This window comes from Anthonomus grandis, chromosome 9 (assembly GCF_022605725.1).
Source record: "Anthonomus grandis grandis chromosome 9, icAntGran1.3, whole genome shotgun sequence".
Lineage (NCBI taxonomy): Eukaryota > Metazoa > Arthropoda > Insecta > Coleoptera > Curculionidae > Anthonomus > Anthonomus grandis.
In genome coordinates this window covers 29355395-29382627 of record NC_065554.1, presented here as the reverse complement: position 1 = coordinate 29382627, position 27233 = coordinate 29355395, and the positions used below count along the sequence as shown (strand labels likewise).

Here is a 27233-nt window from a genome sequence, read left to right as displayed (position 1 = left end):
ATAGTTTCAAAACATTAAAGGTAGCACGTCTTACGGAGTATCCCGATAAACCTATTTTTTTATAATTTAAATTAATAAATTGTTCCTATATTTTAAAACTCAACTTTAATTAAATAATTTTTTAATTAATATTATGAGGCTTTAATGATTTTACTGCTGTTAAATTTTACTCATTCAAACACATCCAATAAAGCTATTGTATTAGCATTTCCACATCATTTTGTGTTCCCATTTATATAAAAAAAGATCATCCTTCTAGGGAATTTCACAATTGAAGTAAATCAGCAGTAAAGACTGTTTGCAGGTAAACACTCCTTCCATTTCAGCTACGATAATCCCCAAGGTTTGTCATTCACAGACCTTTCCAGATTATTCAGTATTCCAAATTCCCTGGATAAGCCCCTTCTTAATTAAAATTAAAATTTTTTATTCAGAAAACTGAATTTACCGCTGGTAACATTTAATCTTTCACACACATCCAACTCCTCCAACCAACTAATTATTTTTCCGTTATAGTTTTGCATTTGAGCATTATTCGATTTATTGCTGGGATCATTTTAAAAATATTCCACTTATTGCCCTTCCCAGAATATGTTGTTTTCTCACTTATGTTGGAAAATCATCCTTCTAAGGAGTTTAATATTTGAAGTGAATTAGCAGAGAAGATTATTTACAGGTGTACACTACTCCTATTTCAGCTACAATGAACGATAAGATATATCATTTATAGGGTTTTCCAGACTATTCAGTATTCCAAATTACCTGGACAAGCCCCTTATTTTAGCCCCTTTTTTATAATTATTAGCGAAGATTGTTTGTGGCTGAACATTACCTCCATTTCAGCTACGATGATCTCTAAGATATGTATTTTTTAGACCTTTCTTGTCCCTTTAATCTTTCACACATATTCAACTGGTCCAACCAACAAAGCTATTTTTCATTCATGGCTTTGCAATTGAACATTATTCCATTTCCTACTAAAATCATCTTAGAATTGTTCCGCCTATTGGCCTTTCCAGATTACTTTGTGCGTTTACCATTTATGTTAGAAAACCAAAGATCATCCTTCTAAGGAGTGTCACCATTAAAGTAAATTAGCAGCAAAGATTAATTGCAGCTGAACACCACTTCCCTTTCAGGTATAATGATCTCCAAAATATGCCATTTACACACCTTTCCAGGCTATTCGGTATTCTAAATTCTCTGGATAAGGCTCTTCTCCATTAAAATTGAAATTTCTTTTTCAACAAACTGACTCTGCCGTCGCCCACTTTAATCTTTCATACACATCCAACTCCTTTAACCTACAAAGCTATTTTTCCTTCATGGGCTTGCAATTGAGCATTATTCGATTTTTTACTGAGAGTATTGTAGACTTTTCGCACTTAAATTTAAGCTTAAAGCTATTTTTCCTTCATGTTTTGGCAATTGAATATTATGGGATTTGCTACAAAAATCATCTTAGAATTGTTCCACCTAATGGCCTTTCCAGATTATTTTGTACGTTTGCCATTTATGTTAGAAAACCAAAGATCATCCTTCTAAGGAGTGTCACCATTAAAGTAAATTAGCAGCAAAGATTAATTGCAAGTGAACACTACTTCCCTTTCAGCTATAATGATCTCCAAAATATGCTATTTATACACCTTTCCAGACTATTAGGTATTCTAAATTCTCTGGATAAGGCTCTTGTCCATTAAAATTGAAATTTCTTTTTCAACAAACCGACTCTACCGTTGCTTACTTTTATTCTTTCAGACACATCCAACTCCTTTAACCAACAAAGCAATGTTTCCTTCATGGTCTTGCAATTGAGCATTATTCGATTTGTTACTGAGAACATTGCAGACATTTCTCACTTATTGGCATTCTCAGTACATTTTGTGTTCCCATTTATGTTAGAAAAAATCATCCTTCCAAGGAGAGTCGTATTTGAAGTAAATCAGCAGCAAAGGTTGATTGTAGGTGAACACTTTTCTCATTTCAGCTACAATGATCTCCAACATATGCGATTTACAAACCTTTCCAGACTATTCAGAATTCTAAATTCTCTGGATAAGGCTTTTCCCCATTAAAATTAAAATTTATTTTTCATAAAACTGACTCTACCTCTCTTAAGATTCAATCTTTCATACACATTTAACTCTTTCAACAAACAAAGCTATTTTTCCTTCATGGCTTTGCAATTGAATATTATGGGTTTTTCTACAAAAATCATCTTAGAGTTGTTCCACATATTGGCCTCTCGAGATTACCTTGTGCGTTTGCCACTTATGTTAGAAAACCAAAGATCATCCTTCTGAGGAGTGTCACCGTTAAAGTAAATTAGCAGCAAAGATTGCTTGCAGCTGAACACCACTTACCTTTCAGGTATAATGATCTCCAAAATATGCTATTTACACACCTTTCCAGGCTATTCGGTATTCTAAATTCTCTGGATAAGGCTCTTCTCCATTAAAATTGAAATTTCTTTTTCAACAAACTGACTCTACCGTCCTTTACTTTAAATCTTTCATACACATCCAACTCCTTTAACCTACAAAGCTATTTTTCCTTCATGGTCTTGCAATTGAGCATTATTCGCATTATTCGATTTGTTGCTGAGAACATTGTGGAAATTTCTCACTTATTAGCACTCTTAGTACATTATGTGTTCCCATTTATGTTAGAAAAGATCATTGAAGTAAATCAGCAGCAAAGGTTGATTGCACGTGAACACTATTCTCATTTCAGCTCTAATGATCTACAAAATTTATCATTTGTAAATGAAAATAAAAATGAAATTAATGAGCAGCAAAGATTAATTGCAAGTAAACACTACTCGCATTTCAGCTAGAACGATTTCCTAAATATGCCATTTATACACCTTTCCAGACTATTTACTATTCCAAATTACCTGGATAAGCTCCTTCTTTATTAAAATTAAAATTTATTTTTTAACAAACTAACTCTACTGCTCTTAACATTAGATCTTCTACTCAATATTCTGAGCAAATAAGTATAAAACAGGTGCTAGAAACGATATAAATAGCCTAAACCGATTTAAATTTTTCTATATAAATATCTATCATCCATTAAAATCCTAAGCATAAAACACAAATTATACACAGTCCAAACTTTACAGATGATAACTGATTACCTACAGATGCCGCAGATCAAGTTAACAATTTATTTTTTTTATTTTATTTAATTTAGCGGTCACAGGTCTTTACTTTTCTTCTTCGTTGTTTATAAGCAGTCTTATGAAGATTATAGGTGGTTCACCTTTATATACAAATATATAATTTTTATAATAAAATGACTAACGAGGGTGCAAAATTTTGACCCACAATTAATTTAATTATTGTAAAATAAAAAATAAATGTCAGCCTGTTTTTTTTTACTTATTTTGAAACTCAATTTAAATTTAATAATTAATTTGGTTCTTAATAATTAGTTCAATCATAGGTCTTTATTTTCATCATTCGTTGGTTATACCTTCTTGTGAATACGATAGATACCATATATTTATTCCCATAGTAGAAAGACCAACGAGGGTGCGAAACTTTGACTCTAATTTGGTTCGTTAATATTTAAATAATTTTTAAAATTCAAAACCATTTAATTTTTGTAAAGATGAGAAAGGACCAACCTGGGTAGTCATTTTTTCATCAATCATCAGGAAATCATTTATTTCATAATTAAAAAAAGCATTCAAAATGCAAGTCAAAATGGCTACTCACCGTTCAAATTTAATTCAGTGGCGGCCTTAGCGGGATCCCGACTATTCATCATGGTATTAAACTCAGTTATGGTGGTACCATAAGAAATCGCCGAACCGGCACTGGTACTCCTCCTCGCCCCACCATTCACCTGCCCCACCGTGGTCATTTCACTATCGGGATTCAAATACTGATCACTATATCTATCACTGTACCTCTCCCTATACGAGGTTCTATGCTGGTGGATAGAGTTCAATATAATATTAGACGAAGTGCGCGATAAGGCCTTACGTTGCCTTATGGCCTCCTTATATATACGACAGTACATTATAACCATTAAGGTGCCAGGGATCCAGAAACTAATCGAACTCGATATTATGGCATAATATTTATTTACAACGAAAACGCATATTTCGGGATGCTTCTCCTTCTCGACCAAATGGTCCTCAGTGGTGTACCACCCAAGAAAAATCGGCATAAAACTGATCAAACCGGGTAACAGCCACACGTTAGCCAACATAAAAGACACAGTACGATGCGTCATGGTGATCGGGTACTCCAATGGGCGCACTATGGCATAGTACCGATCCACGCTGATACAACACAAGTGCAAAATGCTCGCGGTGGAAAAATACACGTCGAAACTGTTCCACACGTCGCACATCACCGTTCCAAACATCCAAGCGCCGGTTAGTTCTACGCTTGCGTTAAAAGTCATCGCACACAAGGCGACCAACATATCGGCCATCGCTAAACTCACCACATAATAGTTGGTGATCACCCTCAATTTTCTATGTCTATGCACGCTGATGATCACCAGAGCGTTTCCCAGGATCGCGCCCGATATTATTGTGGAAAAAATGAATCCTTTTACTATGAGAAGCAACAGTTCGGTCCAATGGGGCTTGAAAGCTTCCAAGCTGGTCACGTTGTTGCTGTGATTGGAGCTGATGTTTTGCACGAGACCCAGTGTCGCGATGTGTGGAATTATGGACGCTATGGTGGCTGAGTGTGACGCCATAGGGTTGACGATCATGGTGAATGGTGGTGAATCAATTGGGTCGGAGGCCGCACTGGTTTAGTCGCAGTTGTTGTTGTTGTAGTGAGACGTCGTGCAAATCTAAAAAATAAGACGAGATTATAATAATAATAAGGTTTATTTCCAACTGGTTACAAATGGCCAGTTACGGGAGAATTAATTAAATATATAAATGTACAAGTAAAGTCCAGTTTAGAGAACTATTGAAATCTTTGATGTGTCGCAGATGCCGCACTAAATAGTGCGTGCGCCTATGTCGCATGATATACATGTTTCAATGGTAAAATTTTATATAGTTTATCTATGAAATCATTACAAACATACGTAAGACCCCATGTTTTACACTATTTTTTATTTTTCATTCGAAAATGTCCATGTTTAGAAAGAATATAATATTAAAAAATTGACCGCGGACTAAAATCCAAGCATCTTACACATTAGGTTTGTTCTAGCAGAAGTTTGACCAATGCACAAACGGTCCGGAATCTGCGCAGACAAAACTTTTTCGTCCGTTTTTGAGGCCAAAAATGGGCATCAAATATGCCATATCACAGCTATTAGAAGACCTACGATCTTGCGGATGGTCTCGTTGGATTCAGAACGACGAAACTAAGACAAAACCGTTGGAATTTTCCCGATAGCTCCCATAGAAGCCGAGATATCGACCTTCAAAGTTTGGGTTTTTTCACTTTTCGGGTATACCCCTCCGTATCGATTTTTTTCACCAAAAATTGATTTTTTTCGAAATCAAACTAAGTATACCAACGTCTTATTCTAATCACCTAGATCACGAAAACACCGGGTTATAACAGGATTTGAGCAGAACTAAGGGAATGAGAGCACTTTGAAAATCCTGAAAAAATCGTTTTCGACGTCCGTTTTTGAGGCCAAAAATGGGCATCAAAAATGCCATATCTCAGCTATTAGAAGAGCTACGACCTTGCGGATGGTCTCGTTGGATTCAGAATGACGAAACTAAGACAAAACCGTTAGAATTTTCCCGATAGCTCCCATAGAAGCCGAGATATCGACCTTCAAAGTTTGGGTTTTTTCACTTTTCGGGTATACCCCCCCGTATCGAATTTTTTCACCAAAAATTGATTTTTTTCGAAATCAAACTAAGTATACCAACGTCTTATTCTGGTCACCTAGATCACGAAAACACCGGGTTATAACAGAATCCGAGCAGAACTAAGGGAATGAGAGCACTTTGAAAATCCTGAAAAAGTCGTTTTCGACGTCCGTTTTTGAGGCCAAAAATGGGCATCAAAAATGCCATATCTCAGCTATTAAAAGAGCTACGATCTTGCGGATGGTCTCGTTGGATTCATAATGACGAAACTAAGACAAAACCGTTGGAATTTTCCCGATAGCTCCCATAGAAGCCGAGATATCGACCTTCAAAGTTTGGGTTTTTTCACTTTTCGGGTATACCCCCCCGTATCGAATTTTTTCACCAAAAATTGATTTTTTTCGAAATCAAACTAAGTATACCAACGTCTTATTCTGATCACCTAGATCACGAAAACACCAGGTTATAATAGGATCCGAGCAGAACTAAGGGAATGAGAGCACTTTGAAAATCCTGAAAAAGTCGTTTTCGACGTCCGTTTTTGAGGCCAAAAATGGGCATCAAAAATGCCATATCTCAGCTATTAAAAGAGCTACGACCTTGCGGATGGTCTCGTTGGATTCATAATGACGAAACTAAGACAAAACCGTTGGAATTTTCCCGATAGCTCCTATAGAAGCCGAGATATCAACCTTCAAAGTTTGGGTTTTTTCACTTTTCGGGTATACCCCCCCGTATCGAATTTTTTCACCAAAAATTGATTTTTTTCGAAATCAAACTAAGTATACCAACGTCTTATTCTGATCACCTAGATCACGAAAACACCGGGTTATAATAGGATCCGAGCAGAACTAAGGGAATGAGAGCACTTTGAAAATCCTGAAAAAGTCGTTTTCGACGTCCGTTTTTGAGGCCAAAAATGGGCATCAAAAATGCCATATCTCAGCTATTAAAAGAGCTACGATCTTGCGGATGGTCTCGTTGGATTCATAATGACGAAACTAAGACAAAACCGTTGGAATTTTCCCGATAGCTCCCATAGAAGCCGAGATATCGACCTTCAAAGTTTGGGTTTTTTCACTTTTCGGGTATACCCCCCCGTATCGAATTTTTTCACCAAAAATTGATTTTTTTCGAAATCAAACTAAGTATACCAACGTCTTATTCTGATCACCTAGATCACGAAAACACCGGGTTATAATAGGATCCGAGCAGAACTAAGGGAATGAGAGCACATTGAAAATCCTGAAAAAGTCGTTTTCGACGTCCGTTTTTGAGGCCAAAAATGGGCATCAAAAATGCCATATCTCAGCTATTAAAAGAGCTACGACCTTGCGGATGGTCTCGTTGGATTCATAATGACGAAACTAAGACAAAACCGTTGGAATTTTCCCGATAGCTCCTATAGAAGCCGAGATATCAACCTTCAAAGTTTGGGTTTTTTCACTTTTCGGGTATACCCCCCCGTATCGAATTTTTTCACCAAAAATTGATTTTTTTCGAAATCAAACTAAGTATACCAACGTCTTATACTGATCGCCTAGATCACGAAAACACCGGGTTATAACAGGATCCGAGCAGAACTAAGGGAATGAGAGCACTTTGAAAATCCTGAAAAAGTCGTTTTCGACGTCCGTTTTTGAGGCCAAAAATGGGCATCAAAAATGCCATATCTCAGCTATTAAAAGAGCTACGACCTTGCGGATGGTCTCGTTGGATTCATAATGACGAAACTAAGACAAAACCGTTGGAATTTTACCGATAGCTCCCATAGAAGCCGAGATATCGACCTTCAAAGTTTGGGTTTTTTCACTTTTCGGGTATACCCCCCCGTATCGAATTTTTTCACCAAAAATTGATTTTTTTCGAAATCAAACTAAGTATACCAACGTCTTATTCTGATCACCTAGATCACGAAAACACCGGGTTATAATAGGATCCGAGCAGAACTAAGGGAATGAGAGCACATTGAAAATCCTGAAAAAGTCGTTTTCGACGTCCGTTTTTGAGGCCAAAAATGGGCATCAAAAATGCCATATCTCAGCTATTAAAAGAGCTACGACCTTGCGGATGGTCTCGTTGGATTCATAATGACGAAACTAAGACAAAACCGTTGGAATTTTCCCGATAGCTCCTATAGAAGCCGAGATATCAACCTTCAAAGTTTGGGTTTTTTCACTTTTCGGGTATACCCCCCCGTATCGAATTTTTTCACCAAAAATTGATTTTTTTCGAAATCAAACTAAGTATACCAACGTCTTATACTGATCGCCTAGATCACGAAAACACCGGGTTATAACAGGATCCGAGCAGAACTAAGGGAATGAGAGCACTTTGAAAATCCTGAAAAAGTCGTTTTCGACGTCCGTTTTTGAGGCCAAAAATGGGCATCAAAAATGCCATATCTCAGCTATTAAAAGAGCTACGACCTTGCGGATGGTCTCGTTGGATTCATAATGACGAAACTAAGACAAAACCGTTGGAATTTTCCCGATAGCTCCCATAGAAGCCGAGATATCGACCTTCAAAGTTTGGGTTTTTTCACTTTTCGGGTATACCCCTCCGTATCGATTTTTTTCACCAAAAATTGATTTTTTTCGAAATCAAACTAAGTATACCAGCGTCTTATTTGGGTCACCTAGATTACGAAAACACCGGGTTATAACAGGATCCGAGCAGAACTAAGGGAATGAGAGCACTTTGAAAATCCTGAAAAAGTCGTTTTCGACGTCCGTTTTTGAGGCCAAAAATGGGCATCAAAAATGCCATATCTCAGCTATTAAAAGAGCTACGACCTTGCGGATGGTCTCGTTGGATTCATAATGACGAAACTAAGACAAAACCGTTGGAATTTTCCCGATAGCTCCCATAGAAGCCGAGATATCGACCTTCAAAGTTTGGGTTTTTTCACTTTTCGGGTATACCCCCCCGTATCGAATTTTTTCACCAAAAATTGATTTATTTTTTTCGAAATCAAACTAAGTATACCAACGTCTTATTCTGATCACCTAGATCACGAAAACACTGGGTTATAATAGGATCCGAGCAGAACTAAGGGAATGAGATCACTTTGAAAATCCTGAAAAAGTCGTTTTCGACGTCCGTTTTTGAGGCCAAAAATGGGCATCAAAAATGCCATATCTCAGCTATTAAAAGAGCTACGACCTTGCGGATGGTCTCGTTGGATTCATAATGACGAAACTAAGACAAAACCGTTGGAATTTTACCGATAGCTCCCATAGAAGCCGAGATATCGACCTTCAAAGTTTGGGTTTTTTCACTTTTCGGGTATACCCCCCCGTATCGAATTTTTTCACCAAAAATTGATTTTTTTCGAAATCAAACTAAGTATACCAACGTCTTATACTGATCGCCTAGATCACGAAAACACCGGGTTATAACAGGATCCGAGCAGAACTAAGGGAATGAGAGCACTTTGAAAATCCTGAAAAAGTCGTTTTCGACGTCCGTTTTTGAGGCCAAAAATGGGCATCAAAAATGCCATATCTCAGCTATTAAAAGAGCTACGACCTTGCCGTTGGTCTCGTTGGATTCATAATGACGAAACTAAGACAAAACCGTTGGAATTTTCCCGATAGCTCCCATAGAAGCCGAGATATCGACCTTCAAAGTTTGGGTTTTTTCACTTTTCGGGTATACCCCCCCGTATCGAATTTTTTCACCAAAAATTGATTTTTTTCGAAATCAAACTAAGTATACCAACGTCTTATTCTGATCACCTAGATCACGAAAACACCGGGTTATAACAGGATCCGAGCAGAACTAAGGGAATGAGAGCACTTTGAAAATCCTGAAAAAGTCGTTTTCGACGTCCGTTTTTGAGGCCAAAAATGGGCATCAAAAATGCCATATCTCAGCTATTAAAAGAGCTACGACCTTGCGGATGGTCTCGTTGGATTCATAATGACGAAACTAAGACAAAACCGTTGGAATTTTCCCGATAGCTCCTATAGAAGCCGAGATATCAACCTTCAAAGTTTGGGTTTTTTCACTTTTCGGGTATACCCCCCCGTATCGAATTTTTTCACCAAAAATTGATTTATTTTTTTCGAAATCAAACTAAGTATACCAACGTCTTATTCTGATCACCTAGATCACGAAAACACCGGGTTATAATAGGATCCGAGCAGAACTAAGGGAATGAGAGCACTTTGAAAATCCTGAAAAAGTCGTTTTCGACGTCCGTTTTTGAGGCCAAAAATGGGCATCAAAAATGCCATATCTCAGCTATTAAAAGAGCTACGACCTTGCGGATGGTCTCGTTGGATTCATAATGACGAAACTAAGACAAAACCGTTGGAATTTTACCGATAGCTCCCATAGAAGCCGAGATATCGACCTTCAAAGTTTGGGTTTTTTCACTTTTCGGGTATACCCCTCCGTATCGATTTTTTTCACCAAAAATTGATTTTTTTCGAAATCAAACTAAGTATACCAGCGTCTTATTTGGGTCACCTAGATTACGAAAACACCGGGTTATAACAGGATCCGAGCAGAACTAAGGGAATGAGAGCACTTTGAAAATCCTGAAAAAGTCGTTTTCGACGTCCGTTTTTGAGGCCAAAAATGGGCATCAAAAAAGTCATATCTCAGCTATTAAAAGAGCTACGACCTTGCGGATGGTCTCGTTGGATTCATAATGACGAAACTAAGACAAAACTGTTGGAATTTTCCCGATAGCTCCCATAGAAGCCGAGATATCGACCTTCAAAGTTTGGGTTTTTTCACTTTTCGGGTATACCCCCCCGTATCGAATTTTTTCACCAAAAATTGATTTTTTTCGAAATCAAACTAAGTATACCAACGTCTTATTCTGATCACCTAGATCACGAAAACACCGGGTTATAATAGGATCCGAGCAGAACTAAGGGAATGAGAGCACTTTGAAAATCCTGAAAAAGTCGTTTTCGACGTCCGTTTTTGAGGCCAAAAATGGGCATCAAAAATGCCATATCTCAGCTATTAAAAGAGCTACGACCTTGCGGATGGTCTCGTTGGATTCATAATGACGAAACTAAGACAAAACCGTTGGAATTTTACCGATAGCTCCCATAGAAGCCGAGATATCGACCTTCAAAGTTTGGGTTTTTTCACTTTTCGGGTATACCCCTCCGTATCGATTTTTTTCACCAAAAATTGATTTTTTTCGAAATCAAACTAAGTATACCAACGTCTTATTCTGATCACCTAGATCACGAAAACACCGGGTTATAACAGGATCCGAGCAGAACTAAGGGAATGAGAGCACTTTGAAAATCCTGAAAAAGTCGTTTTCGACGTCCGTTTTTGAGGCCAAAAATGGGCATCAAAAATGCCATATCTCAGCTATTAAAAGAGCTACGACCTTGCGGATGGTCTCGTTGGATTCATAATGACGAAACTAAGACAAAACCGTTGGAATTTTCCCGATAGCTCCCATAGAAGCCGAGATATCGACCTTCAAAGTTTGGGTTTTTTCACTTTTCGGGTATACCCCCCCGTATCGAATTTTTTCACCAAAAATTGATTTATTTTTTTCGAAATCAAACTAAGTATACCAACGTCTTATTCTGATCACCTAGATCACGAAAACACCGGGTTATAATAGGATCCGAGCAGAACTAAGGGAATGAGAGCACTTTGAAAATCCTGAAAAAGTCGTTTTCGACGTCCGTTTTTGAGGCCAAAAATGGGCATCAAAAAAGTCATATCTCAGCTATTAAAAGAGCTACGACCTTGCGGATGGTCTCGTTGGACTCATAATGACGAAACTAAGACAAAACCGTTGGAATTTTTCCGATAGCTCCTATAGAAGCCGAGATATCGACCTTCAAAGTTTGGGTTTTTTCACTTTTCGGGTATACCCCCCCGTATCGAATTTTTTCACCAAAAATTGATTTTTTTCGAAATCAAACTAAGTATACCAGCGTCTTATTTGGGTCACCTAGATTACGAAAACACCGGGTTATAACAGGATCCGAGCAGAACTAAGGGAATGAGAGCACTTTGAAAATCCCGAAAAAGTCGTTTTCGACGTCCGTTTTTGAGGCCAAAAATGGGCATCAAAAATGCCATATCTCAGCTATTAAAAGAGCTACGACCTTGCGGATGGTCTCGTTGGATTCATAATGACGAAACTAAGACAAAACCGTTGGAATTTTCCCGATAGCTCCCATAGAAGCCGAGATATCGACCTTCAAAATTTGGGTTTTTTCACTTTTCGGGTATACCCCCCCGTATCGAATTTTTTCACAAAAAATTGATTTTTTTCGAAATCAAACTAAGTATACCAACGTCTTATTCTGATTACCTAGATCACGAAAACACCGGGTTATAACAGGATCCGAGCAGAACTAAGGGAATGAGAGCACTTTGAAAATCCTGAAAAAGTCGTTTTCGACGTCCGTTTTTGAGGCCAAAAATGGGCATCAAAAATGCCATATCTCAGCTACTAAAAGAGCTACGACCTTGCGGATGGTCTTGTTGGATTCATAATGACGAAACTAAGACAAAACCGTTGGAATTTTACCGATAGCTCACATAGAAGCCGAGATATCGACCTTCAAAGTTTGGGTTTTTTCACTTTTCGGGTATACCCCCCCGTATCGAATTTTTTCACCAAAAATTGATTTTTTTCGAAATCAAACTAAGTATACCAACGTCTTATTCTGATCACCTAGATCACGAAAACACCGGGTTATAACAGGATCCGAGCAGAACTAAGGGAATGAGAGCACTTTGAAAATCCTGAAAAAGTCGTTTTCGACGTCCGTTTTTGAGGCCAAAAATGGGCATCAAAAATGCCATATCTCAGCTATTAAAAGAGCTACGACCTTGCGGATGGTCTCGTTGGATTCATAATGACGAAACTAAGACAAAACCGTTGGAATTTTCCCGATAGCTCCCATAGAAGCCGAGATATCGACCTTCAAAGTTTGGGTTTTTTCACTTTTCGGGTATACCCCCCCGTATCGAATTTTTTCACCAAAAATTGATTTATTTTTTTCGAAATCAAACTAAGTATACCAACGTCTTATTCTGATCACCTAGATCACGAAAACACCGGGTTATAATAGGATCCGAGCAGAACTAAGGGAATGAGAGCACTTTGAAAATCCTGAAAAAGTCGTTTTCGACGTCCGTTTTTGAGGCCAAAAATGGGCATCAAAAAAGTCATATCTCAGCTATTAAAAGAGCTACGACCTTGCGGATGGTCTCGTTGGATTCATAATGACGAAACTAAGACAAAACCGTTGGAATTTTCCCGATAGCTCCCATAGAAGCCGAGATATCGACCTTCAAAGTTTGGGTTTTTTCACTTTTCGGGTATACCCCCCCGTATCGAATTTTTTCACCAAAAATTGATTTTTTTCGAAATCAAACTAAGTATACCAACGTCTTATTCTGATCACCTAGATCACGAAAACACCGGGTTATAACAGGATCCGAGCAGAACTAAGGGAATGAGAGCACTTTGAAAATCCTGAAAAAGTCGTTTTCGACGTCCGTTTTTGAGGCCAAAAATGGGCATCAAAAAAGTCATATCTCAGCTATTAAAAGAGCTACGACCTTGCGGATGGTCTCGTTGGACTCATAATGACGAAACTAAGACAAAACCGTTGGAATTTTCCCGATAGCTCCCATAGAAGCCGAGATATCGACCTTCAAAGTTTGGGTTTTTTCACTTTTCGGGTATACCCCCCCGTATCGAATTTTTTCACCAAAAATTGATTTTTTTCGAAATCAAACTAAGTATACCAACGTCTTATTCTGATCACCTAGATCACGAAAACACCGGGTTATAACAGGATCCGAGCAGAACTAAGGGAATGAGAGCACTTTGAAAATCCTGAAAAAGTCGTTTTCGACGTCCGTTTTTGAGGCCAAAAATGGGCATCAAAAAAGTCATATCTCAGCTATTAAAAGAGCTACGACCTTGCGGATGGTCTCGTTGGACTCATAATGACGAAACTAAGACAAAACCGTTGGAATTTTTCCGATAGCTCCTATAGAAGCCGAGATATCAACCTTCAAAGTTTGGGTTTTTTCACTTTTCGGGTATACCCCCCCGTATCGAATTTTTTCACCAAAAATTGATTTTTTTCGAAATCAAACTAAGTATACCAGCGTCTTATTTGGGTCACCTAGATTACGAAAACACCGGGTTATAACAGGATCCGAGCAGAACTAAGGGAATGAGAGCACTTTGAAAATCCCGAAAAAGTCGTTTTCGACGTCCGTTTTTGAGGCCAAAAATGGGCATCAAAAATGCCATATCTCAGCTATTAAAAGAGCTACGACCTTGCGGATGGTCTCGTTGGATTCATAATGACGAAACTAAGACAAAACCGTTGGAATTTTCCCGATAGCTCCCATAGAAGCCGAGATATCGACCTTCAAAGTTTGGGTTTTTTCACTTTTCGGGTATACCCCCCCGTATCGAATTTTTTCACCAAAAATTGATTTTTTTCGAAATCAAACTAAGTATACCAACGTCTTATTCTGATCACCTAGATCACGAAAACACCGGGTTATAACAGGATCCGAGCAGAACTAAAGGAATGAGAGCACTTTGAAAATCCTGAAAAAGTCGTTTTCGACGTCCGTTTTTGAGGCCAAAAATGGGCATCAAAAATGCCATATCTCAGCTATTAAAAGAGCTACGACCTTGCGGATGGTCTCGTTGGATTCAGAATGACGAAACTAAGACAAAACCGTTGGAATTTTCCCGATAGCTCCCATAGAAGCCGAGATATCGACCTTCAAAGTTTGGGTTTTTTCACTTTTCGGGTATACCCCTCCGTATCGATTTTTTTCACCAAAAATTGATTTTTTTCGAAATCAAACTAAGTATACCAACGTCTTATTCTGATCACCTAGATCACGAAAACACCGGGTTATAACAGGATCCGAGTAGAACTAAGGGAATAAGAGCACTTTGAAAATCCTGAAAAAGTCGTTTTCGACGTCCATAAAGGTGATGGCATTCTCCAAAGTAACTTTTTTTATTTAAAGGGTGTACTGACATCCTTGGTTTATTTATTTTTAATTAAATACCACTTTGTTAAGTTTGAATCTAATAAAATATCATCCTTATCTGACGATGATGAGGCCATGTTTAAAAGTAAAAACAAATTACTACGGAAAACGTACTGTGCGCTGTGTATAACATTTGTACCGATTAGTCTTTTCGTGTCTGGGCCGATTTGTGTCGTGGAATTAATCATGACCGTGTAGATTTGCAAAATGGCTCATCTCCATCGCTCACCTTCCTCTTCTGAAGATGAGGATGAAGTTACTTTCCTGCTTCGTTTTAAACCTGCCCCCACACCTCCAACCAGACGTCGAAAGAACCTCCACCCACCAACTGGTACTGCTATTTCAACCCCCAATGGTTGGGATGTGGTGATTGAGAAAAGAGATAGTCCTAGTACACACAAAGGAGAAAGAAGGATTTTATAAAATTAAAATGTTTAAAATTGTCATCAAATTTAATGGAAATATGTATTTGTTTCTAAAACGCGATTTATTAAGTATATAAATATGTTATATTAAATTAAAGGTATTACTAGTAGTATAATTTAAAAAATGCACTTTTCGCCATTATAGTAAATGAAAGATAGTAAGTTAATTTTCGACGACCCGGTATAATGCTGAGTAAATCAGCCTATGGAAGGTTGATTAAGATGGTTTTTTAAAGTGATATTTAAAATTTGAGTTTTTAGGGACTCTACCTTGGTTTTTAAGCAAAAACACGCAAAATAATTTTTTTTCTTGAAAACCGCTAGAGATACGTATAAGGAGGTATGATTAAAAAAAACTTAAAATGAAGTAGGAACTCAAAATATCTAAAAATATATAGGGTGTTCCATTTAAAAAATCAAAGGTGTTGCCATTTTTCTATATAAGCGGCAACGCTACAGTGCTGAAAATATTTTATACAGATAGAGCGTTGTCTGTTACTATGGATTCCAAATTTTCAGAAAAATGCTACGTTCCGTTTTCCATATACAGCTAACGTACCGTCGGTCGTCAATCATCCTGTATAGTGTATAATAAACTCTCATACACACTATCAAGCGCCGGAATGCAATGTTGCCGCATCACACATTCATTAAATATAAGATTATTAAAAACACACTAGAAATACCGTGAAAAATAATTGGATTATTGAAGAATGCGGTTCTATTGGCAACGTTATCGCCGGTTTCACGGTTTACAGCAAATAATTCTCGGCAAATCCTTAAACGGGGGTCCGAGCCAATTTGAAATAATCGAAATATCTAAAATATGCCCGGCACTTTCGCCAACTCGTTTACGATTATTTTAAATAGCATCTTAGATGCGGTTTTGTCGCGTTGAAATAATTATACGCCTTCGCCAATCTATTAGCATTATTGTTTCAGAGATAATTTTATGTAGGTTTAAGGTTTTTGCTTGATGATGGTGAGTCACTCGTCTGGAATGAATATGCGATATGTGATTTTATTTAGTTATTTAATGTAAATAGTAACTTTATGGGTGTTTAGTGCGTTTTTGGACGGGCGGTTTTGTTTGTCTTATTCGCGGGGAATTTTGCGTTATAGTAAGATGGGTATGCCCTTCTACAAATGCATGATGATTTTCATTGCTCCAATATCTACAGTTATGCTTATTAACAAATCCATTTAGATAAAATGTGCATTAATCGCTGAAGCAGATATTCTTTACATGAATAGTATTATCATTAATCGCTTCAGTAATTTTTTCACAAAACTCAACTCGCTTATCGAAATCATCTTCGGTTAACTCTTGCAATATTTTCATTTTGAATGGATGAAATTTATGAAGTTTGGTACCTGTGTGAACAGCCTAATGAACTTCAACTTGAGCGGCTCCATCCAAAATTCGCCGATGATCATGTTTTTTATTTGCAACAGTAAAATGTGGAATAGAAAATGAGAGGCCAAACATTTTGTAATATGTATTTATAATAATCAAGTTAAAAATTAAATACTTGACTAGTGAAACTTCTTCATTGAAATCAACTGAATTTGATTTTATTAAAGACTAAAGATTGACAATACAAAAACATAATAGTAATAAATAAAATCAGATTTTCTTGCCAGAAACCTGGAATTGCTTGCTGCAAATCAATGAAAACATACATATTGAAAGAGACTACTCCCAATATTGAAAGAGAACTTTTTAGAAAAAAAGTCACGAATTTAAAATAACATCCTTAAAACCTCTGTCTCGTTGGATTCAGAACGACGAAACTAAGACAAAACCGTTGGAATTTTCCCGATAGCTCCCATAGAAGCCGAGATATCGACCTTCAAAGTTTGGGTTTTTTCACTTTTCGGGTATACCCCCCCGTATCGAATTTTTTCACCAAAAATAGATTTTTTTCGAAATCAAACTAAGTATACCAACGTCTTATTCTGATCACCTAGATCACGAAAACACCGGGTTCTAACAGGATCCGAGCAGAACTAAGGGAATGAGAGCACTTTGAAAATCCTGAAAAAGTCGTTTTCGACGTCCCTTTTTGAGGCCAAAAATGGGCATCAAAAATGCCATATCTCAGCTATTAGAAGAGCTACGACCTTGCGGATAGTCTCGTTGGATTCAGAATGACGAAACTAAGACAAAACCGTTGGAATTTTCCCGATAGCTACCATAGAAGCCGAGATATCGACCTTCAAAGTTTGGGTTTTTTCACTTTTCGGGTATACCCCTCCGTATCGATTTTTTTCACCAAAAAGAGATTTTTTTCGAAATCAAACTAAGTATACCAACGTCTTATTCTGATCACCTAGATCACGAAAACACCGGGTTATAACAGGATCCGAGCAGAACTAAAGGAATGAGAGCACTTTGAAAATCCTGAAAAAGTCGTTTACGACGTCCGTTTTTGAGGCCAAAAATGGGCATCAAAAATGCCATATCTCAGCTATTAGAAAAGCTACGACCTTGCGGATGGTCTTGTTGGATTCAGAATGACGAAACTAAGACAAAACCGTTGGAATTTTCCCGATAGCTCCCATAGAAGCCCAGATATAGACCTCCAAAGTTTGGGTTTTTTCACTTTTCGGGTATACCCCCCCGTATCGAATTTTTTCACCAAAAATAGATTTTTTTCGAAATCAAACTAAGTATACCAACGTCTTCTTCTGATCACCTAGATCACGAAAACACCGGGTTATAACAGGATCCGAGCAGAACTAAGGGAATGAGACCACTTTGAAAATCCTGAAAAAGTCGTTTTCGACGTCCGTTTTTGAGGCCAAAAATGGGCATCAAAAATGCCATATCTCAACTATTAGAAGAGCTACGACCTTGTGGATAGTCCTGTTGGATTCAGAATGACGAAACTAAGACAAAATTGTTGGAATTTTCCCGATAGCTCCTATAGAAGCCGAGATATCGACCTTCAAAGTTTGGGTTTTTTCACTTTTCGGGTATACCCCTCCGTATCGATTTTTTTCACCAAAAATAGATTTTTTTCGAAATCAAACTAAGTATACCAACGTTTTATTCTGATCACCTAGATCACGAAAACACCGGGTTATAACAGGATCCGAGCAGAACTAAGGGAATGAGAGCACTTTGAAAATCCTGAAAAAGTCGTTTTCGACGTCCGTTTTTGAGGCCAAAAATGGGCATCAAAAATGCCATATCTCAGCTATTAGAAAAGCTACGACCTTGCGGATGGTCTTGTTGGATTCAGAATGACGAAACTAAGACAAAACCGTTGGAATTTTCCCGATAGCTCCCATAGAAGCCGAGATATCGACCTTCAAAGTTTGGGTTTTTTCACTTTTCGGGTATACCCCTCCGTATCGATTTTTTTCACCAAAAAGAGATTTTTTTCGAAATCAAACTAAGTATACCAACGTCTTATTCTGATCACCTAGATCACGAAAACACCGGGTTATAACAGGATCCGAGCAGAACTAAAGGAATGAGAGCACTTTGAAAATCCTGAAAAAGTCGTTTACGACGTCCGTTTTTGAGGCCAAAAATGGGCATCAAAAATGCCATATCTCAGCTATTAGAAAAGCTACGACCTTGCGGATGGTCTTGTTGGATTCAGAATGACGAAACTAAGACAAAACCGTTGGAATTTTCCCGATAGCTCCCATAGAAGCCCAGATATAGACCTCCAAAGTTTGGGTTTTTTCACTTTTCGGGTATACCCCCCCGTATCGAATTTTTTCACCAAAAATAGATTTTTTTCGAAATCAAACTAAGTATACCAACGTCTTCTTCTGATCACCTAGATCACGAAAACACCGGGTTATAACAGGATCCGAGCAGAACTAAGGGAATGAGACCACTTTGAAAATCCTGAAAAAGTCGTTTTCGACGTCCGTTTTTGAGGCCAAAAATGGGCATCAAAAATGCCATATCTCAACTATTAGAAGAGCTACGACCTTGTGGATAGTCCTGTTGGATTCAGAATGACGAAACTAAGACAAAATTGTTGGAATTTTCCCGATAGCTCCTATAGAAGCCGAGATATCGACCTTCAAAGTTTGGGTTTTTTCACTTTTCGGGTATACCCCTCCGTATCGATTTTTTTCACCAAAAATAGATTTTTTTCGAAATCAAACTAAGTATACCAACGTTTTATTCTGATCACCTAGATCACGAAAACACCGGGTTATAACAGGATCCGAGCAGAACTAAGGGAATGAGAGCACTTTGAAAATCCTGAAAAAGTCGTTTTCGACGTCCGTTTTTGAGGCCAAAAATGGGCATCAAAAATGCCATATCTCAGCTATTAGAAAAGCTACGACCTTGCGGATGGTCTTGTTGGATTCAGAATGACGAAACTAAGACAAAACCGTTGGAATTTTCCCGATAGCTCCCATAGAAGCCGAGATATAGACCTTCAAAGTTTAGGTTTTTTCACTTTTCGGGTGTACCCCCCGTATCGAATTTTTTCACCAAAAATTGATTTTTTTCGAAATCAAACTAAGTATACCAACACTGGGTTATAACAGGATCCGAGCAGAACTAAGGGAATGAGAGCACTTTAAAAAATCCTGAAAAAGTCTTCTTCATCTAGTGTAAAATCTAAACGTTTGATGTATGCTAATCGTTGGCAAAGTTATAGAGGATTGTTTATGGAAGGATGGATATATATATGGTTCTTTCAGATGCTTGAGTTGCTGTCATAGTTCTTCTAGATTCTAAACATGTTACCATATTTAAATTCTTTATTGGTATATATAGCCCTGGATAGTTTTTGGAATTTTCTCAATTTATATTGGTCAAATAGAAAAATCATTAAAAAGCATAATTGTGGAATAAGTCATGGTGTACAAGAATGATTCTTTTTATTTTCTTAGTAAATTCAACTATTTCCGAGGAATTTGGGCTCAAACTTTTTCCAGAGAAAGCATCAAATATCTCGATTTTGAATGTCTAGATAGTAAAATTGTTAAATGATTTATTTTTTATAAGAATGTTTCTTTTTATTTTCTCTCTAGACTCAACCATTTTTGAGAAAGATAGACCTAACCTTCACAGGTCTACCCTAGACAAATCATTAAATATAGCGATTTTGAACGGTTTCCTCTTGTTTCTTTAAATGTTTTATGACCTGGATACCTTAATTGTGTAACCCTAACAAACAGTTTCTCATCCCTGAGCAACTCAAATCCGATTAAATCCGAGTCCCCATGTACGTACGTCTTACACCACCAACAGTTTGTCATCTCTTAATCCCATTTCAAACTTAAGGGAGTGCGATGCCGTCGTCTTTTTGACAAATTCACCCCTTCGTCCCCCATTCTTCCGTTTCTTATTTTTCGCTATAAGCGTATTTCATGCCCCCGTGACATACGGGACGTGTAACGAAATAAGATTTCTCCTTTTCGGAATTTATATTTAATATGTAAATAATTTATTTATAAGCCGATTGGGGTCACGAATTCCGAAACATATTTATATGAAAAAAAACTGATTCTCAATATTCAACGTGATGTTTTCACACAAAATTGGACTACCGAACTGTGCGCCGCCACATTTTGATTAAAATCCGACCGGTGTTCATTAGTGATGCCGAATACGATCTGGGCGAGGGGTGAAACGGGCGGAGATAGGGATGAAAATGAAAAACGCGCCCCCCGTCTGCTTTTCCACGGTTGAACTTTTAATTCGGTTTTTTTTTCTCGTTCTCTCCCTGATAGACGTGGTCAGTCAATAAAAGAGATCAGATAAAAACGTTTGAATTTCGCTTTATTATCTTTTGGGGGGTGTAACGGGGGATTTCCGGAGCACGTTTACGGGACTTGGGTTTGATAGCAGCAAGGATTGCGTTATATGAGATTTTTCTGTTATGTTGCAGAAATTGATTTTTAAGTCAATAAATAACTAAAAGGAGCATCGTAACTAATGGCTAAAAGAAAATATTTGGGTTGCTAATCAAGTCAGTTTTAAAAAATTCTGTTATAAATCGCTAAGAAGTAATAAATTAATTACAAAATACTGGTCTGAGTAAAATAGAGATAAAATATTGTAATTATTGATAACTTTTATATTTTTTAAATTTCTTTTTTTTTACACATTAATAATGCAAAATTAGAGTAAATACAAGTAATAATAGTAGGTCTTCTAGACTAGGCATTAGTTTGCAGGCCATGTACACCAGTTATAATTTATAAAATAGAGGAATCTTAACAATTTCAACAAGGAGATGAAAGTTCCAATGGTGTACATTGAAGAAATCACCAAATATCTCGATTTATGTTGGTCAAGTGGAAAAATGTATAGGAAGCAAAACTGTAACATACATAATGGCCTACAAAAATAGTTTTTATATTTTTTCATGTAGAATTAACCAATATCATGAAAATTGGAGTCAAAAAATTTTTAAGGATAAAATCAACTTTATTGGTTAATGCTAGACAAACCATGAAATATCTCGATGTTCGTTGGTTAAATGGAAAATTTATAAATAGGAAAATTGTTAATTAATTCATGGTCTACAAAAATTATTTTACTAATTTTTCATGTACAATCAACCATTTTTGAGAAAATTGGACTCAAACATTTTTCAAGAAAAAATCTTTCTTATTGCTCAATACCTCAAACAAATTATAAAATATCTCGATTTTTATTTAACAAATAGAAAAAAATTATAAATACAAGAATGATGTTAATAATTTTTTATGTAAAGTAAACCATTTTCTAGAAAGTTAGACTAATAAATTCGTGGTCTACAAAAACGATTCTAATAATGTTGCTCCTAGAATTTTTGAGCCTATTTTGAGAAAAGTGAAGTGAATTAATTTTTTTTTTGAATGCCAGATAAATCATTTCAAGTTTCGTTGGTCAGGTACGAAACCAAGAAGCAAAATTATTAACCAAGTCATATTTTACAAGAATGATTCTAATGATTTTTTATGTAGAATCAACAATTTTCGAGAAAATTGAACTTAAACACACGACAAGGCAAAAACCGAGTTTTTTCGGAAATATCGATTTTTTTTTCTATTTATTCGACACAAAGTTCATAACTCAAAAAATTGACTAGATATCGTTTTGAAAATTTGTACACATATTCCAAGGACAATTTCGTTGTACATTTATTTCAGCGTTTTTTCAAATTTGTACAAGAATTTGAGAAAAAAATTTTTTTTTCGAAAATATCGATTTTTTTTCTATTTATTCGACACAAAAATCATAACTCAAAAAACTGACTAGATATCGTTTTGAAAATTTGTACACATATTGCAAGGACAATTTCGTTGGACACCTATTTCAGCGTTTTTCCAAATTTGTACAAGAATTTGAGAAATTAAATTTTTTTTCGAAAATATTGATTTTTTTTTCTATTTATTCGACACAAAGTTCATAACTCAAAAAATTGACTAGATATCGTTTTGAAAATTTGTACACATATTCCAAGGACAATTTCGTTATACACCTATTTCAGCGTTTTTTCAAATTTGTACAAGAATTTGAGAAAAAATTTTTTTTTTCGAAAATATCGATTTTTTTTATATTTATTCGACACAAAAATCATAACTCAAAAAATTGACTGGATATCGCTTTGAAAATTTGTACACATATTCCAAGGACAATTTTGTTGGACACCTATTTCAGCGTTTTTCCAAATTTGTACAAGAATTTGAGAAAAAAAACTTTTTTCGAAAATATCGATTTTTTTTCTATTTATTCGACACAAATGTCATAACTCAAAAAATTGACTAGATATTGTTTTGAAAATTTGTACACATATTCCAAGGACAATTTCATTGGACACCCATTTTAGCGTTTTTCCAAAATTACCAATTTTTTTAACTTTGAAATTTTAAATTTTGAAATAGAGTACCATACATTTCATGCGTTGAAAGTTTAAATTTTTATTCATGTAATCCAATGTAAATATATTTATTTTTTAATAAAAATGTACCTATATAATTATTATGCCCTATAAAAAAATTATATCTACTGGGTAGTAGTTAGAATCAATATGGAATTTAATGACCCTATCTATCAAGCGTCAAAAATGTATAATATAAATTCCCGAAAATATGAGATGTACAAATAAATTAAAAAAGCTGCTTTAATTATAGGTGTAGTAAATTAAAAAAATTGAACTAAAGTATAATTTTTTAAACTTATTTTGAATTTAATTTCTAATTTTACTGGACTAAGAAATACGCACGAAAAGTGAAAGTAAAGACGCGCGCACGCCCCTGTCTACCCCCACGCTGTCTACTGACAGCGTGGAGTCTTTCGGGGGTGGGGGAACGGTGCATTTGGAAGGTACTTCATTCTACTACAGTCAGTCTTGTTCCGGCATCGGTAGAAGTAGGTTGGAAATAAGTGGTTCGTTTGTAGTTGTTGTTTTTTATGTGGTTCCTGCCAAGTTGGAGTTAAAGGTAAGTACTGATTTTTTTTTACAATTGCATGCAATTTATTTTGAATTATAGTTGCTTAATACAGAGGCAAAAATCGTTTTATTAGTAGCAATTTAGTATGTTTATTTACGATTGGATTTGCATGAAGAAATAAAACAAATTATGTGAATTTATTCGCTAAATTCACGTTTACTAAAGGGTTAGAATACAAATACGGAATTTAATAAAGTCTAATATTTTTTTCAAAATTTTCTGAAAACTTAAGGGAAATTTATTCGCTAAATTTCCATCTTTTAAAAATAGTCAAACATATTTTGATATTGTTTCTTGTGGATTTATTCGCTAAATTCACATTTAAATAAAATTAATAAGGGGGTTAACTTATCAATAAAAATTTCTCTTTTTAAAATATTCCGGTGAATTTATTCGCTAAATTCACATCTACATAAAATCACTAAGGGGTTAAATACAAATGCGGATTCTAATACACTCTAATTTTTTTTTAATTTTCTAAAAACTTAATAAGGAAATTTATTCGTTAAATTTCCATTTTTTAAAACAGTAAAACATTTTCTTGAAAACACTTTAATATTTTTTTCTCAAAAACGTCTCGTGTGCGTTTATTTGTTAAATCCATATTTAAATAAAATTAATTAGGGGGTTAACAAATAAACATTTGTGGTTCTTATGGTGGTACAGTGTCAGTGTTTTGTGAGTGTGTGTTTTTTATGTGGTTCCTGCAATGTTGGAGTAAACGGTAAGTACTGATTTTTTTTTACAATTGCATGCAATTTATTTTGAATTATAGATGCTTTTGAATGAATTAATTAATATTAAATTTAATTATTGGCTAAACTCATATTTAAAGAACAAAACTGAAGTGAATTACTATTTTATTTTTATTAGTGCATATCCAATTCTGGGTAATTCTTGTTAGTGATGATTTTTTTAGCTTGCTTATTTACGATTGGATATTAAATTCGCCTTGCTTTGCATGAAGAAATAAAACAAATTATGTGAATTTATTCGTTAAATTCACATTTACATGAAATCACTAAGGGGTTATAATACAAATACAGAGTTTAATAAATTCTAATTTTTTTTCTCAAAAGTGTCTTGTGAATTTATTCGCTAAATTCACATTTAAATAAAATCAATAAGGGGGTTACCATATCAATAAAAAATTTTTTTCGAAACATTCCTGTGAATTTATTCGCTAAATTCACATCCACACTAAATCACTAAGGGGTTTTATACAAATAAGGATTTCAATACACTCTAATATTTTTTCAAAATTTTCTGAAAACTTAAGGAAATTTATTCGTTAAATTTCCAACTTTTAAAACAGTGAAACATTTTCTTTAAAACACTTTCATATTTTTTCTCAAAAATGTCTTGTGTGAATTTATTCGCTAAATTCACATCTACACTAAATCACTAAGGGGTTATATACAAATAAAGATTTTAATACACTCTAATATTTTTTCAAAATTTTCTGAAAACTTAAGGAAATTTATTCGTTAAATTTCCAACTTTTAAAACAGTGAAACATTTTCTTTGAAACACTTTAATATTTTTTCTCAAAAATGTCTTGTGTGAATTTATTCGCTAAATTCACATCTACACTAAATCACTAAGGGGTTATATACAAATAGGGATTTTAATACACTCTAATATTTTTTCAAAATTTTCTGAAAACTTAAGGAAATTTATTCGTTAAATTTCCATCTTTAAAACAGTGAAACACTCTCTTTAAAATACTTTAATATTTTTTCTCAAAAATGTCTTGTGTGAATTTATTCGCTAAATTCACATCTACACTAAATCACTAAGGGGTTATATACAAATAGGGATTTTAATACACTCTAATATTTTTTCAAAATTTTCTGAAAACTTAAGGGAATTTATTCGTTAAATTTCCACCTTTAAAACAGTGAAACATTTTCTTTGAAACACTTTCATATTTTTTCTCAAAAATGTCTTGTGTGAATTTATTCGCTAAATTCACATCTACACTAAATCACTAAGGGGTTATATACAAATAGGGATTTTAATACACTTAATATTTTTTCAACATTTTCTGAAAACTTAAGGGAATTTATTCGTTAAATTTCCACCTTTAAAACAGTGAAACATTTTCTTTGAAACACTTTCATATTTTTTCTCAAAAATGTCTTGTGTGAATTTATTCGCTAAATTCACATCTACACTAAATCACTAAGGGGTTATATACAAATAGGGATTTTAATACACTCTAATATTTTTTCAAAATTTTCTGAAAACTTAAGGGAATTTATTCGTTAAATTTCCACCTTTAAAACAGTGAAACATTTTCTTTGAAACACTTTCATATTTTTTCTCAAAAATGTCTTGTGTGAATTTATTCGCTAAATTCACATCTACACTAAATCACTAAGGGGTTATATACAAATAGGGATTTTAATACACTCTAATATTTTTTCAAAATTTTCTGAAAACTTAAGGGAATTTATTCGTTAAATTTCCACCTTTTAAAACAGTAAAACACTCTCTTTGAAACACTTTAATATTTTTTCTCAAAAATGTCTTGTGTGAATTTATTCGCTAAATTCACATCTACACTAAATCACTAAGGGGTTATATACAAATAGGGATTTTAATACACTCTAATATTTTTTCAACATTTTCTGAAAACTTAAGGAAATTTATTCGTTAAATTTCCACCTTTAAAACAATGAAACATTTTCTTTGAAACACTTTCATATTTTTTCTCAAAAATGTCTTGTGTGAATTTATTCGCTAAATTCACATCTACACTAAATCACTAAGGGGTTATATACAAATAGGGATTTTAATACACTCTAATATTTTTTCAAAATTTTCTGAAAACTTAAGGAAATTTATTCGTTAAATTTCCACCTTTTAAAACAGTAAAACATTTTCTTTAAAACACTTTCATATTTTTTCTCAAAAATGTCTTGTGTGAATTTATTCGCTAAATTCACATCTACACTAAATTACTAAGGGGTTATATACAAATAGGGATTTTAATACACTCTAATATTTTTTCAAAATTTTCTGAAAACTTAAGGAAATTTATTCGTTAAATTTCCATCTTTAAAACAGTAAAACACTCTCTTTAAAATACTTTAATATTTTTTCTCAAAAATGTCTTGTGTGAATTTATTCGCTAAATTCACATCTACACTAAATCACTAAGGGGTTATATACAAATAGGGATTTTAATACACTCTAATATTTTTTCAAAATTTTCTGAAAACTTAAGGAAATTTATTCGTTAAATTTCCATCTTTAAAACAGTAAAACACTCTCTTTAAAATACTTTAATATTTTTTCTCAAAAATGTCTTGTGTGAATTTATTCGCTAAATTCACATCTACACTAAATCACTAAGGGGTTATATACAATTAACGATTTTAATACACTCTAATTTTTTTTCAAAATTTTCTGAAAACTTAAGGAAATTTATTCGTTAAATTTCCACCTTTTAAAACAGTGAAACACTCTCTTTGAAACACTTTAATATTTTTTCTCAAAAATGTCTTGTGTGAATTTATTCG

At 35.0% G+C, this 27233-nt stretch overlaps 1 protein-coding gene across 1 annotated transcript in view; it reads right to left on the bottom strand.

Moving 5' to 3' along the window:
* Positions 1 to 27233, bottom strand: part of LOC126740130 (octopamine receptor beta-3R-like) — a 232481-nt gene that overhangs the window by 115340 nt on the left and 89908 nt on the right. The window contains exon 2 of the mRNA XM_050446047.1: positions 3723 to 4821. Coding sequence (XP_050302004.1) covers positions 3723 to 4737 — 1015 coding nt within the window. The 5' untranslated portion in view covers positions 4738 to 4821. The remainder of the gene's footprint in view (positions 1 to 3722; positions 4822 to 27233) is intronic.